This window comes from Sphaeramia orbicularis, chromosome 8, assembly GCF_902148855.1.
Source record: "Sphaeramia orbicularis chromosome 8, fSphaOr1.1, whole genome shotgun sequence".
In the NCBI taxonomy this organism is placed as follows: domain Eukaryota; kingdom Metazoa; phylum Chordata; class Actinopteri; order Kurtiformes; family Apogonidae; genus Sphaeramia; species Sphaeramia orbicularis.
The window spans coordinates 17249204-17263720 of record NC_043964.1 but is presented as its reverse complement, the minus strand read 5'-3'; the positions used below and the strand labels follow the sequence as shown (position 1 = coordinate 17263720).

General features: G+C 36.2%; 1 protein-coding gene across 2 annotated transcripts in view; it reads left to right on the top strand.

Moving 5' to 3' along the window:
• zc3h7a (zinc finger CCCH-type containing 7A) overlaps positions 1–14517 on the top strand; it is a 35930-nt gene that overhangs the window by 20367 nt on the left and 1046 nt on the right. For both annotated transcript variants that reach the window (XM_030141731.1, XM_030141730.1), the window contains 9 exons: positions 427–632; positions 1663–1763; positions 2356–2537; positions 2649–2722; positions 5515–5648; positions 5738–5843; positions 7149–7257; positions 7363–7496; positions 8521–8684. In XM_030141731.1, coding sequence (XP_029997591.1) covers positions 427–632; positions 1663–1763; positions 2356–2537; positions 2649–2722; positions 5515–5648; positions 5738–5843; positions 7149–7257; positions 7363–7496; positions 8521–8684 — 1210 coding nt within the window. The remainder of the gene's footprint in view (positions 1–426; positions 633–1662; positions 1764–2355; positions 2538–2648; positions 2723–5514; positions 5649–5737; positions 5844–7148; positions 7258–7362; positions 7497–8520; positions 8685–14517) is intronic.

The window sequence follows — 14517 nt, the reverse complement described above, 5'->3', positions numbered from 1 at the left end:
ACCAGATTTGGTTTATAGATTGTAAGTGACCCACAATAGACCTCATTACATTTTGGGAAAAGTAGGTCAAATTTACAATTTTTGAGGCATTTTTAAAAAAATTTTTTTCCCCATTTACTTATAATGGGTGTAATTTAAAATGTTCGTAGCAGCAAAACTACTGGTTGAATTCATACCAAATTTGGTATATAGATTGCCAGTGACCCAGGATAGATGTGATTACATTTTGGGAACAGTTGGTCAAAGTTCAAATTTTTTAAATGAATTTTTAATATTTTCCCATTACTTATAATGGGTGAAATATGTGCGAGGGGCGGGGTTTGTTGTGCCTGGTACCACTTGTTTCTTTTCTTTTTAAATGCAGAAATATTGGACTGTTTCTCTGGATTGCAGATAATGCTTTAAATGTCACTGCTGCTGTTTCAGAGGTGGCTGTTGGAAAAGAGTGCCTGTACCCTGGTCACTGTACATTTGCATACTGTCAGGAAGAAATTGATGTTTGGACTCTGGAGCGAAAAGGCTTTATCTCCAGGGAGCTGCTTTTCGATCCTTTTGGGCCCAGCTCCAACGTCAGGTTGACAGTCCCTAAGATCTTACAGGAGCATCATGGGATATTCATGTTCCTGTGCGGAGTGAGTGTTTTTGTTTAGCTTAGTTGGTTTTATTACAGTATTTTATTATCTGTCATACCTGTTGGTTTCAGTATTTAATTCAGGGTTCGTACACATTTTTCAAAGTCAAATTCAAGCACTTTTAAGGGTCATTTTTAAATTTATCCAGTATATTACCTTATCAGTGGGGTAAAACACATCCATCCACATACATCTACAGGAATACAGGGGTTGGACAAAATAATGGAAACACCTTCACCTCAAGATGATAATGCCCCAATCCATACAGCTAGAATTGTTAAAGAATGGCATGAGGAACATTCTAATGAAGTTGAGCATCTCGTATGGCCAGCACAGTCCCCAGACCTCAACATTATTGAGCATTTATGGACAGTTTTAGAGATTCAAGTAAGACGTCGATTTCCACCGCCATCGTCTCTAAAAGAGTTGGAGGGTATTCTAACTGAAGAATGGCTTAAAATTCCGTTGGAAATAATTCACAAGTTGTATGAATCAATACCTCGGAGAATTGAGGCTGTAATTGCCGCAAAAGGCGGACCTACACCATATTAAATTATATTTTGTTGATTTTTTAAGGCGTTTCCATTATTTTGTCCAACCCCTGTACATATACTCAGGTTTATTTTTTCACTTTTTATCACAGTGATGTACATAGTATGCTACAGTTATCTAAAATGATGTTTCATACTAGCAAAAAGTTCAGATTTTAAAGGAGAACACAAAGTTTTATCCAAAAAAAGGGAAGCCACTTGTTATTCAGACAAAGATTAGGATAAAAATGTACCTAGATTCGACCTGAGAGTGCATGCTAATTTTCTTTTTTGACATGAAGTCTTATTTTTGTAAATATATCGCCTCTCTGTAAGCAGCTTTGGCTTGCCATCTAACCGGGTAGAGTTGATATTAAAAATGAATAAATAAATCACATCACAGCGTTATAACTGCAAGCACTTAAACTGAAATTCAAGCATTTTCAAGGATTTCAAGCACCCGTACGAACCTTGTTAATTGTGTGTTGTTTGGCTTGCAGGTGTGTTTTGACCACAAACCAAGAATAATCAGCAAAACCAACAAAGATAACCCCTCCCTTTGCTCTCATCCTGTGACAAAGCATGATTTTGAGGATCACAAGTGAGTCATTTTCCTATTTATAGTGATATTTTTAACCCATAAAGACCCAAACACTCACCGCCGACCAAAAGCATCTACTGATCTACAATGTTATATAGCTTTTTAGCCAATAATCCTATCAATACATTAAATAATTGGTGTAAAATGCAGTTTGTCATCTTTTCATGGTCATCAGATATGACCCATTTAAACGTTCATTAGTGTAGTTACTATAGAAACACCATCATCTTCTGTAACATTGATTCACCAGTAAAACCCGTGGAGTTGGATCAATGACAGTGGATGGAGATGCTTGTTCAGTTAATGATATATTTTGTTGAAAGTCATTTTTTTCTGATTTGATCGAATAACCTTTGAACATCTACATGATCAGTCAATTAAATATAGAAAAATACCTAATTTTTCACTGAAAAATGCAGATAATTTTAAAATAAATGGTGATAAGTCACTTGGGTTAGACAAAAAATTATCAAAAATAGATGTGGGTCTTTAAGAAATAACCAATAAACTTGAATTACCAAGAACCTTTTTTAATATGTGATGTAAAAAGCACGTTAATAACCCGAGGACTGTTTTCTGACTTGTCTTGTAGGTGCCTGGTCCACATTTTGAAGGAGAACACAGTCCGTTATTCCAAAATCAGACCTTTGACTCCCTATTGCCAGTTGGACCTCTGTCGACATGAAGTCCGATATGGCTGCGTGAGGGAGGATGAGTGCTTTTACGCTCACAGCCTCATCGAGCTGAAGGTCTGGATGCTGCAGCACGAGCTCGGTAAGACTACTGATATAAGACCTGGATGGAAGTCCGGGGTCCGCCCAACAATCTACTGTAGAATGGAATGAGCACTGGGACTTGAACTACTTTATTTTTGCTCATGTGTAGGTATCACTCATGAAAATATTGTCCAAGAGGCAAAAAAGTTTTGGAATGCAACGGCTATGTTGCAGGGATCTCAGGTGAGAAAATCATATCTTATTATTGTTGATCATAATTTGTCATATCTTTAGCCTCACAGCATAATTGCCTAAGTCACAGGTGTCAAACATATGGCTCACAGGCCAAAACCGGCCCGCTAGAGGGTCCAATCTGGCCTGTGGGATGAATTTGTCAAATGCAATGATTATATGGCTGCTTGATTATAGAAAAAAAGAATAATCACGATTATTTTAGCAATAATTGAAATCACGATTATTAAAAACGATTATTTGTTAACCTTAAAGTTGTTTATTTTTTTCTTGCAAAACAATGTAAGATATACTCTTTAAATATAAATAAAGCTTTTAACCATTAAAACAAAGTATGTTCACTTTTGTACAAAACAAAAAAATCTTTGAATGCAAATAAGTGTACTGTAAATTCAAGTATGTTTCCTTTTGTAAACAAATTGTGCACTGGGATTAAACTGCTCTAGACTTGCCATAGAACTGGAGCAATAAAAAAAAAAAACTCACGTAAAGTGCAAATTATAAATTCAAGTATGTTCAATGTAGTATGAAACATAGTAAATTCAGTGGCGTGCCGTGAGGTTTCAGTTAGGTTAATACGGGAGTTGCGGCGTAAAGAGATTCGGAGACTGAAGATTGCATTGCGGACAAAGTTGTAGACGGAGGTTTTTTTTATGTGTTTTAGTTTTTCATAAGATTATGATAAAGGTCGCGGTGGTTAAACTTTAGATGGTTAAAAAGGTCTGCTGTGTTACCGGTCGGTGCGGACACAACTACGAAACACTTTTTGCACGTAATGGGTTTTTGCTCTTCATCAAACCCAAAGTGATTCCATACAATTGAATTTGACTTGCCTTTTTTGTTTGCCAAGCCCTTCTGCTGCGATTTTCCTGCTATTTTTCCAGACCGCTAGGTACAACTTTCCTCTTGGGGTGGACCTGCCGGCTAGCTGGCAGCAGTAGCTTAGAGGGGGGCGGGGCAGAGCAGCTCATGGTAGCTTGTGTGCGCGTGAATTAAACAACTCAAAATTAATAATTGTTTTTTCTCAATTACATAATTTTTGTGATCGTTGCGTGTAATAATCGAAATCGTAATTGAATTTCGATTAATTGCACAGCCCTAAATGATTACACTGAAGATATTAACAATTTATAGTTACAAAATCATTTTACGTCAGGGACAACACACACACCAATAGGATCTCAAGTGGGTCTTGTTTTAGTATAAAAAAAAGTAACATTACATGACAATTTTTACATTTACAAACCAAAACATGAATAAATTTAGAGCTGCAACCAATTAATCAACTCAGAGTGATCCCAAAAAAAATCATTCAACCACAATTCTCCTGAATCAAAGCTTTGTTTGCGTCATTTCTCTGCTGTTAAACATTGGTTCCACTGTTGTGTTTCACACGGACGCTTATTGTGACGCACAAAGAAGCTTCAATTCAGGAACACTGCAATAGAAAATCTCCCTTCAATCAGTTCGAGTCAATTAATCGAATCGGGACTTTTTGCATCGACTTCAAGCACCTAGTCGATTAATCGGTTGCAGCTCGAAATAAATCCTATAATATCCTGCTTGTTACTAAATGTTTTGTGTATTTGTAGATCCACTGTGATCTGTAAGTTGTGCTGCACATGTATAAATGATAAACTGAGGCATAATATTCTTAAATTGGCACTTAGTTGTCTTAAGAATTTTCAGGTTGTTCAAGTAATGTTCAAGTACAGTTTGTTGTGTAAACATTTTCATCTTGGAATTTTACTTTGTTCACTTTAAAACAAAGAGAAAAATTTAGCGTTGACATTATTTATAGGTTTTGTCTTATTATTAGTATTAGTATTTTACTGGTTCGGCCCACTTGAGGTCATATTAAGCTGTATGTGGCCCATGAACTAAAAAGAGTTCGACACCCCTGGCCTACAGTCACGGAAAAAATTATTAGACCATCAAAAGTCATCAAAAACAATAGTTATGCAATCAAGCGCTAACTCCTGTGTGTATCATCTGACTAAAACAGACAAAAGAAAACCGTAGAAAATGTCTAGATATCAGCTCTTAAATTAAACTGTTATGAGCTATTTTTGTTATCATTATTCTGTTTCTGATTCTGTTGGGTTTCTGTAAATTGACTTAGAGTCTGGTTTTGACCAACTCTATATATAAAATGTCAAGAGATAACTTTCTTGTGATCTGGCGCTATATAAATAAAATTTGATTGATTGAGTGATTTAATTGGTTTTCCCCTGTAAGTCGCTTTGGAAAAAAGCGTCTGCCAAATGCGTAAACATAAACATTAACATAAACATTATATTTGTCCAAACCAATGTACCTTTAGTTGTACCAGGCATTAAAATGAACAAGAAATTAAAGGAAACAAGGATGGTCTAATAATTTTTTCCGTGACTGTATGTCATAATTTTGGCCAAATTATGATATCTGCATAACTTTTTTTTTTTTTTCGCTGATTCATTTTATGCAAGATTCAGGAACAATACTCAGATTTATTTGTCATTTCAGCATATAAAATACACATAAATGAAACACTGTTCTCAGGTTTCCGATTGTCAGCAGCATTTAGTAAAATACTAAAAAAAATACTGAAAAAAAAAAAAAATATACTGATTTAAAAAAAAACAAAAAAAAACCAAAACAATACCCCCCAACTCTAAAAAGAATATTACAATGTGGCCAAAAAATATGACTTAGACATTTATGCTATGAGGCTAAATCTGTGTTGTTGTGAGATACTTGTAGGAATCAAACAATTGAACCAATCTTTGAAATCTGTTCAACAGCTCTCCACCGTACAGAGAAGGTTCGGACCTCCAAATCTAAAGATGATGTTTGTTTGCGGCCAGTGTTGGAGACACGGTCAACTCAATGAAGCTGACAAAAACAAGAAGTATTGCACAGCGAAGGCCAGACACACGTGAGTATTCAGACAATTCATGCACACGACAGGGTACGAGTTAATGAACGTGTTAAATCGGACACGTCTGTGCTGTTTTTCTGTTTCAGGTGGGCGAAAGACAGACGAGTGGTGCTCGTTAGTTCCCATGAAAGAAAAAAGTGGACAACTGTTCGTCCACTTCCAACCAAAAAGCCAATTCCTTCTCAGTTTGAGGTACATGTCCTTGTAAGATCTGTTACTGAGCCTGTTTACATGCATGCCAATATTCCGATCATTATCCGATTTCTGGAGTAATCAGATTATTCAAGTGATTATGTAAAGAGGATAATCTGATGTTTTACCTGATTATGAGAAATCGGATCAACACACCTGGATATCCCCCCCAATATTCAGATTATCCTGTATACATGCAGGATTTATTTAATTCTTTTACGTCTGCGTATGTGTAAACACAGATAAAATCGTACAGAATGGACGTTACATAATCAAACGTCAGCGGAAGATAACAGGAAGATTAAGGCTACCCATCACTATGTACATACGAACTCCAAAAGAAATCTGATTTTTTGATTATCACATTTCTTTTTTAATATTTTATGTTTGTTTTTTTTGTTTTTTTTACATTTTCAAGAACAGACATAAGATGTATCGCAAAACAGAAAAAGTAAGAAAAAGAAATCCACCCCCCCCTCCTCCTCCCAAATAAAACAAACAGGACAACAACAAAAGTGACAGTAACAAAAGAACTTTCTGCTCTAGTAGTATACAAAAGAAAAATATAACGGCACACTCAGCACCATCTGTGAGTCGACGTGTACAATAATTTTCAGTCAGGGTTTGTACGGGTGCTTGAAATCCTTGAAAATGCTTGAATTTCAATGATTTCAAGGTCTGAAAAGTGCTTGAATTCCAGGTCAAGTGCTTGAAAGTGCTTGCAATTCTAACTGTGATGTGATTAATCAAGTCATTTTTAACATAAACTCTGCCAGGTCAGATGCCAAGCCAAAGCTACTACTGAAACATGATACATTTAGAAAAATTAAACTTTGTCAAAAAAGAAATTAGCAGATGCTCTCAGGTCGACTCCAGGTACATTTTTATCTTAATCTTTGGTTCGGTTGTGAGTGTGCCTGAAGAAGACAAAGTGGCTTCCCTTTTTTTGGATAAAACTTTGTGTTCTCCTTTAATTTCTAAACTTTTTGCTATTATGAAACAGAATTTTAGATGTTTATAGCATAATTCAGTGTACTATGTAAAAATAATCACAAGTATATGTATTCCTGTAGATATGTATTTTACCCCAGGGATAAGGTGCTGTGCTGGAAAAATTTGAAAATGACCCTTAAAAGTGCTTGAAATTGACCTCAAATAATGTGTATGAACCCTGAGGGAAAAAAACCCTGATTATTTTCATAAGTGCATGTAAATGCGTTAAATCTGATTATTACAATTATGTGATAACTTTTCGGGTCATGTAAACAGGCTCGTTGATAATAATCTTTCCAACTTCCTTTTCAGATTTGCATGCATGTGACAGCTGGCAAGAAGTGCCAGTACATTGGAAATTGCACATTTGCTCACAGTGCAGAAGAAAGAGACCTGTGGACCTACATGAAGGAAAACAACAGTGAGTTTGTGGAGGACACGGGCTCCCTCGCAAGAATTTAATTAGAACCAGTGAATCATTGCGATGCGCTGCATGTAATGACACGGCTTCTCGCTCTCTTTTTAGTTCCAGATATGGATCAGCTTTATGAGCAGTGGCTGCAGTCGCAGAAGCCGGGCTGGGGTGAAGAAACCTCCTCCAACTCTATTAGGGAGAATGGCAAACAGATCCACATGCCCACAGACTACGCTGAAGAAGTGGTGAGTCCAACACGACAAATGTACCCAGGATTATTTTGTTTGCTCTGGTGGAAAAGATCAGAGAAATCCAGTCTTGAATTTAGTTTAGTGTGGGGGTGTTTAACATGCAGCCAGCGGGCCAACGGTTACAATCCTGCTCGCGGGATGAATTTGCAAAGTGCAAAAATTCCACTGTAATTTAACACAATGTGGAACCTTAACTAAAATGAGTTTGGCACCCCTGGTTTAGTGGGATGGAATGCTTTATCATAATGTGGTTTTTTTGTGATAAATTAGCACCTGTTTTGTGTGACTTCTTACAGTTTTTAAAAGTGTAATCATTAAGTTGTTGTCCAACACTAGTCGCTTTTCCATTGACCCTCAAATTGTGTGAATATAACTTGCTCATAAAAATTTGCCTAAATGAAAAACGACAATTTTGCCGAAACTCTAATTTGTCCATTAAAAGTTTTTGCACTGCCAGGAGGTGGTTTTTCAGGCATAGCACAATTGGTATATCACGCAAAACTGCAATGGAAAGATCTTTTTCCGCAACTAGAGTCATGTGAATAAAAAAAAAAAAAAAAAAAAACGGATCTTGACGGATGTGAAAACAAGCGTAGAAGAAGAGTTTTAAAAGAAACATGGCGTGGTATGTGTGGACACACCAGGAAACCGAATCATTTTTAAAATTTCATACAGGATAGAGGGGTAATGTATAGTAATAGTGAATATATCTGTAAATCAACACGATATTTATGTTTGTCGCCATGTTTATGGAATGACTTCTCATGTCATCTCGCGAAAATAAATTAACAAATCATCGCATTTTGTGATTTAATGGAAAAACCCCCATTACGCACTTCTGTTTTTTCGACATTTAGTAAATATCGGTAAAGTTTTGCGCATATGATCAATGGAAAAGCGCTTAATGTGTGAACATGATAGACCTTAGTTAAGTCTGTTATAATAAAGTAATTAAACTGATAGATATAAAAGCGACTCACTTGACTCTTATGTAAATGTGGTTTGTGTGTTTTCACAGGCTGGCAATCACTGTTGGCTCTGTGGTAAAAACTGCAACAGCGAGAAGCAGTGGCAGCAGCACATCACTTCAGACAAACACAAAGACCGAGTTTTCAACTCTGAGGATGATCAAAACTGCTGGCAGTATCGATTTCCCACAGGCACTTTTAAAGTTTGTGAGAGGTAAGATTATCAGCCACAGAACACAGAACGTCTCTGTTTAGCTGAGTGATTCCGGTGGTGTTATACAGGATTCCCACGCTCAGAAAAAAAACAGAAAACAGTTGGAGTTTTTAAAATGACTTTTCCAGGCCTAGAAGTGTCTCAAAATTAAGGCAAGTTCACGACTATTCCGTAAAAGTCCTGGAATTGAATTTTTACGGATGCAAGCCCCTTTGAAAATTAGCTGAAACTGAAATTCAGATGACACGAACTCAGAGAGTCAAACATTTACAGAGAAATAGTTTTACATTACTTTTAGAATAGTTCAGTGAAATATTTCTAGGGTGGTTTTCACTCTCCTGATGCAATCGACTGTAAATCCATGTTTCAAAGCAGACATTTTTCAAACTTTCGTCATTCTGGATCGGTTTGAGATGAAACGAGTGCACGACCGGTGGATTTAGATGAAGAAGAAAAGAAACTTGAACTGTCAGGCGCAGCCACTGTCCTGAAAGAATCTATGTATTTGTCATTATATACAGTCGCAGAAAAAAATATGAAGCCATCAAAATCAATGGTTATGCATTTAAGCTCCGTTGACGATATTTTCATGAGAAAGTCACCTTTTCTTCAGTTTTCTGTTTTGATATACTTTGGTATCATATTTGATGATCACATTTGAATTTACTCTGAGCATTTATGAACATAATCAGCAAACCAAATATAAAAAATACCAGATTTTCACCAAAAAAAAAACCAAATTGCAGAGGATAATATTTTAATAAATGGTAATAAACCACTTAAGAAAAGGTTAAATATCGTCAGCTTCCTGACAAAACCTATGTGACTTTTGGCAAATTTTACAGGAGAAACAAAAAAACTGTTCATATAACAGGAAACTGTGAAATATGACCATAAAAAATATCTGTTCATTTAATGTTGGTACTTAGCATAGCAGGTTTTTATTCCCAACCAAAAATGTCACTTAGCAGGTTTTATCAGGAAGCTGACAATATAGAGAAAAAAGAATAATTAGGGAGTCACCACGAACATTGTTCTAGGTGTTTAAGGGTTAACACCTTCAGGGACGGCAAAACAAAACACATTCTTTACTCAAGTGTGAGTGCACATGCTTATGTTAAAATACTTGTAACACAGCAGCAATACTGTTTCATCTCCCCTGTATGTACAGTCTGGTAAAAAAATATTAGACCATCAAAAACAATGGTTATGCAATCAAGTACTAACTCCTGTGTGTATCATGTGACTAAAACAGACAGAAAAGAAAACATGGAATGCCTAAAAGCACTGTTTTTGTCAGTACAATGCCATAGATATTGATGTAAAAACTGAAGTGATTTTGGTTATTATCAAGAAAACATGGAAAATGGATATCAGCTCTGAAATTAAACTCTTATGAGCTATTTTTGTTGTTATCATTATATTTGTCCACACAAATATACTTTTAGTTGTACCAGGTAGGGATGTATACAGTTAATCGACTATCGATTAATTGTTGATAAGAATTTGCTCGATTAAAATTATTGTCTCCGATAAAATCTCGCTTCATCATGTCAGTGATTCAAAGTCTGAAATGCCCTTTTCTTCTAAACTGCCCCTCCTCAAATCAGTTTGTTTTATTGAATTTCTCTGCAGAATATATGTAATTCTACTCCATAAATGTCATTGTCTGTTCTGTATCCAATGGTTCAATAAATCAATCACGTAATATGACATGTTTTTTTCAACGAAGTATATAAACAATATTTAGCTTTTATTCTTACAGACCTGATCAAAAGAGAAATTCAGATTCTCAGAAAAACTGCTGCTTATCAATGAATCGATCGATAAAGTCAATCAACTAATGATTAATGGATTAATCGATAATTTGCATCCCTAGTACCAGGCATTAAAATGAACAAGAAATTTAAGAAAACAAGGATGGTCTAATAATTTTTTCCGTGACTGTACATACATGTGGAGATGCTACACACACCAAAACTGACCCTCTGCTTTTAATTCATCACTAGCTGAACATGCAGGAAGACAACACACACTGCAGACCAACAATTCATCTGCTGGTCTGGGGAATTGAACTGGCATCCCTTCAGTCACAGTCACAAGCCAGTTTTCCAACCCTCTAGGCCACAGGTGTCAAACATGTGGCCCAGGGGCCAATCTGGCCCGCGGGATGAATTTGTGAAATGAAAAAATTACACTGAAGAAATTAACAATCAATGGTGTCAACATCATTTTAATTCAGGTTCCACATACAGACACATACAGTCCAATTAGATTTCAAGTGGGTCAGACCTGTAAAATATTATCATAATAACCTAGAAATGACAACCCCAAATTCTCTCTTTGTGTTTTTTGGTGTGAAAAAGCAAAATTACATGAAAATGTTTACCTTACCAAACTGTACTTTTACAAAAAAAATGTGAATAACCTGAACAAATATGAACAAATGGAAATGTCTTAAGAAAAGTAAATGCAATTTTACCAATATTCTGCCTGTTACTAAATGTTTTGTACGATTGTAACGCACATGTGTAAATGATAAACTGATAAACCGAGGCATAATACTGGTAAAATTGCACTTGTTTTTCTTAAGAATTCAAGTTGTTCATGTTATTCAAATTTTTAAGGAAACTTTGTCGATGTAAACCTGATCATAATAGAATTTTACTTTTTTCACCGTTATTATTTTACTGGTCTGGCCCACTTCAGATCAAATTGGGGTGAATGTGGCCCCTGAACTAAAATGAGTTTGACACCCCTGCTCTAGGCCATGGCTTACTTTTGACCTTCAGTCGATAAAACCATTTTTGTGTCAAAATTTGCAATAGACAAACACGCCTTATTCCCTTGGATTTGTCTATAAACACTGCATTTTTGCATAATTTTGCATCTGTATTCTCACAATCCTTAAAAAATGACATCCCATCTTAATAGTTTTTCTGGATTTTTAAGTAAATATGAAAATCACTGAGAATGACAGGTTGGGATTTTCACCCAAATAACTAAAGTAACATCTGTTCAGGTGCTTAACCCTTTCATGCACGAATTATGAGAACCTCAGTCAAGATTTTTTTCTTCAGTGTTTAGCCATGAAAAACACAATGCGATCGAGTTTTTTTTTTCCTATGGAGTTACAAAAATATCCATGCATTTAATTTTTGAAGTAAAGAAACGTGTTTAAAACCCAATATCAGAGAGTGATATGAAAACAATGAAATAAAAACATTTTTAATGCTGCTAATCTGATGTCTTCTCACATTTTAACATATTCTAATGCTAGTAATTACTTCATGGAGATAATATGCAAAAAAAAAAACCTTCTTGTCTAACAAATAATTGATTTACACTCAAACATGTTAGTGCAGATCAGGTTTATCAAGAACAGTGAAGTTACAGTAATGATCTGAATTACAGTGTATGGGATGGTGCGTAAGCGTCCACTGTGTTGCCTGATATGGAACTAAAACAACAAAACCCATTAATATACAAGAGAACAGCTGGAGAAGAACTGTCCACTGGAGTGGACAGTGCATGAAAGGGTTAAAGTAGTGTCAGCTGCAGGGGCATAAGCGAATCTGAACACAGGAGTTATGAATTTGTGTACAGTCAAATTTAAGTTTCAGTTGGTTGATGATACTCGTCATAACGCTTTGATTTGGATGTTTGACTAAAGTCTACTTGCATTTTAGTGCGTTTTTTTTCCCATATGTCATATCTGCAGCCAACCACTTCACCTCCACGTCTCTCCATCACAGCTAAGTAATGTTTGTGTGTAAAACCCAGAGTTGGAGGCGACTAAACATAATTTAGAGCTGATTAATCATCATATTTACGTTCATTCTGAAGTCCTGGAAATATCTGGATTTTACTCAATACCACTGAACAACAGTGAAAAATATCACATCACATAAGGACAAAAAAAATCCGAAACTTAAATCACAGGACGAGTATTTATCATATTTTAAGATATATTTTTATTTCAGAAACATTTGTGAAAACATTTAAACACCTCTTTTTTTTGGGTAATTCTTAGTTCTAACAGCATCCCTTTGTTCCAGCTGGCCTCAGTCATGGATCATCATGTACATTTTTTCAGTTTTTAAACTTTGTAAAATACATGGAAAACTTCTAAGATAATCATCCACCACGCACTCTCTCTTACAGGGTGCTTGCTCTTTATCCGAATAAAAATTCAAGACTTTTTCCAAACTGCTATTTTTTCCCCCTAGACCTTGACTTTATGTACTTTTATACCTGTACTTGCGTTCCTTCTTTTTCAGTTGAGATTGTACCTGTTGTGTGTAGTAGAAAAGTTCATTCATTCATATATTTATTAAAATGAATGCTTTATTCGCAGTAAGTTATGTTTTATTGACAGAAACTTCCTACTATATAATGCATGCTGTCCGATCGATGATGCAGCACAGGAGGGCGTTTGGGTACAGTGCCGGTGTTGCACCACAGGAGGGCGTTTTAGCCTTTCATGCTATCGTACAATGGCACCACGGGTACAATGCCGCTAGTTTCCAAAATCTATGAAAATCACAAAAGTGCACGGATATCACACAAACACATTTCACTAGAATCATTCCAGTACCGACCGGTTAGTGAAATCATATAAAGATTTTTTATGCTTTCCTCAAGTATTTCTTATTTTACATGATTATGCACCTTTGATAGGGTTCCTGTGGGGTCTTAGAAAGTGTTGGATTTACAAATTTGCAGAAAGTATTAAATTTCATATTGTAGGTCTTAACTTAGGTCATCATAAACTTATTCACTGTATTGTGTTCACATGTGTCACAGTAATGCTAGTCGACTCAGTTCCACTCATTCCAACCCGACAATTTATATTGAAATTAGGAACCAATTATCGCTGATTTTGGTTGTGAAGTGGGTATTAAATTGTGTTTGAAGCAGTCTTAACTAGGAAAGCACTCAGAGTGCAGACCTCCGCCAAGGCAGATCAGTCCCCCACCCCTACCCCCTGCGATCACCACCAAAATTTAATCATTTGTTTCTTGTGCCAGAAGCAACATTTCCTGAAATTTTCATCCAAATCCGTCCTTAACTTTTTCAGTTATCTTGCACACGGACAGACAGACAAACAAACCAACGCCGGCAAAAACATACGTCTCCTTCCTGATAAAACCTGCTAAGTGACATTTTTGGTTGGGAATAAAAACCTGCTATCTCCCCTATTATAGCTTCAAATTTCAGTCTCCTGTAAAAGTTGTTTACATTCCATCCTAAGGACCAACATTAAAGGAACAGATATTTTTACCTCCGCCAAGGAGGTTATGTTTTTGCCAGGGTTTGTTTGTTTGTTTGTCTGTTTGTCTGTCCGTTAGTGTGCAACATAACTCAAAAAGTTATGGACAGATTTGGATGAAATTTTCAGGGTTTGTTGGAAATGGGATAAGGAAGAAATGATTAAATTTTGGTGGTGATCGGGGGTGGGGGGGCCCACGGGGGGGGGGCGCAGACCAGAAAATTTCATCAAAATCTGTCCATAACTTTTTGAGTTATGTTGCACACTAACGGACAGACAAACAGACAGACAGACAAACAAACCCTGGCAAAAACATAACCTCCTTGGCGTGGGGGGGGGGCCACTGATCAGCCTTGGCGGAAGTCTGCGCTCTCCGAGTGCTTGTAGTTTTGTCATATTTCACTGTTTTCTGTTATATAAACAGTTTTTTGTTTCTCCTGTAAAATTTGCCAAAAGTCACATAGCAGGTTTTATCAGGAAGCTGACAATAACCTCCTTGGTGGAGGTAAAAAGGTTTTGAAAAGTCTTAAATTTAAGCTGTGGAAATCCTGCTTTGACCAT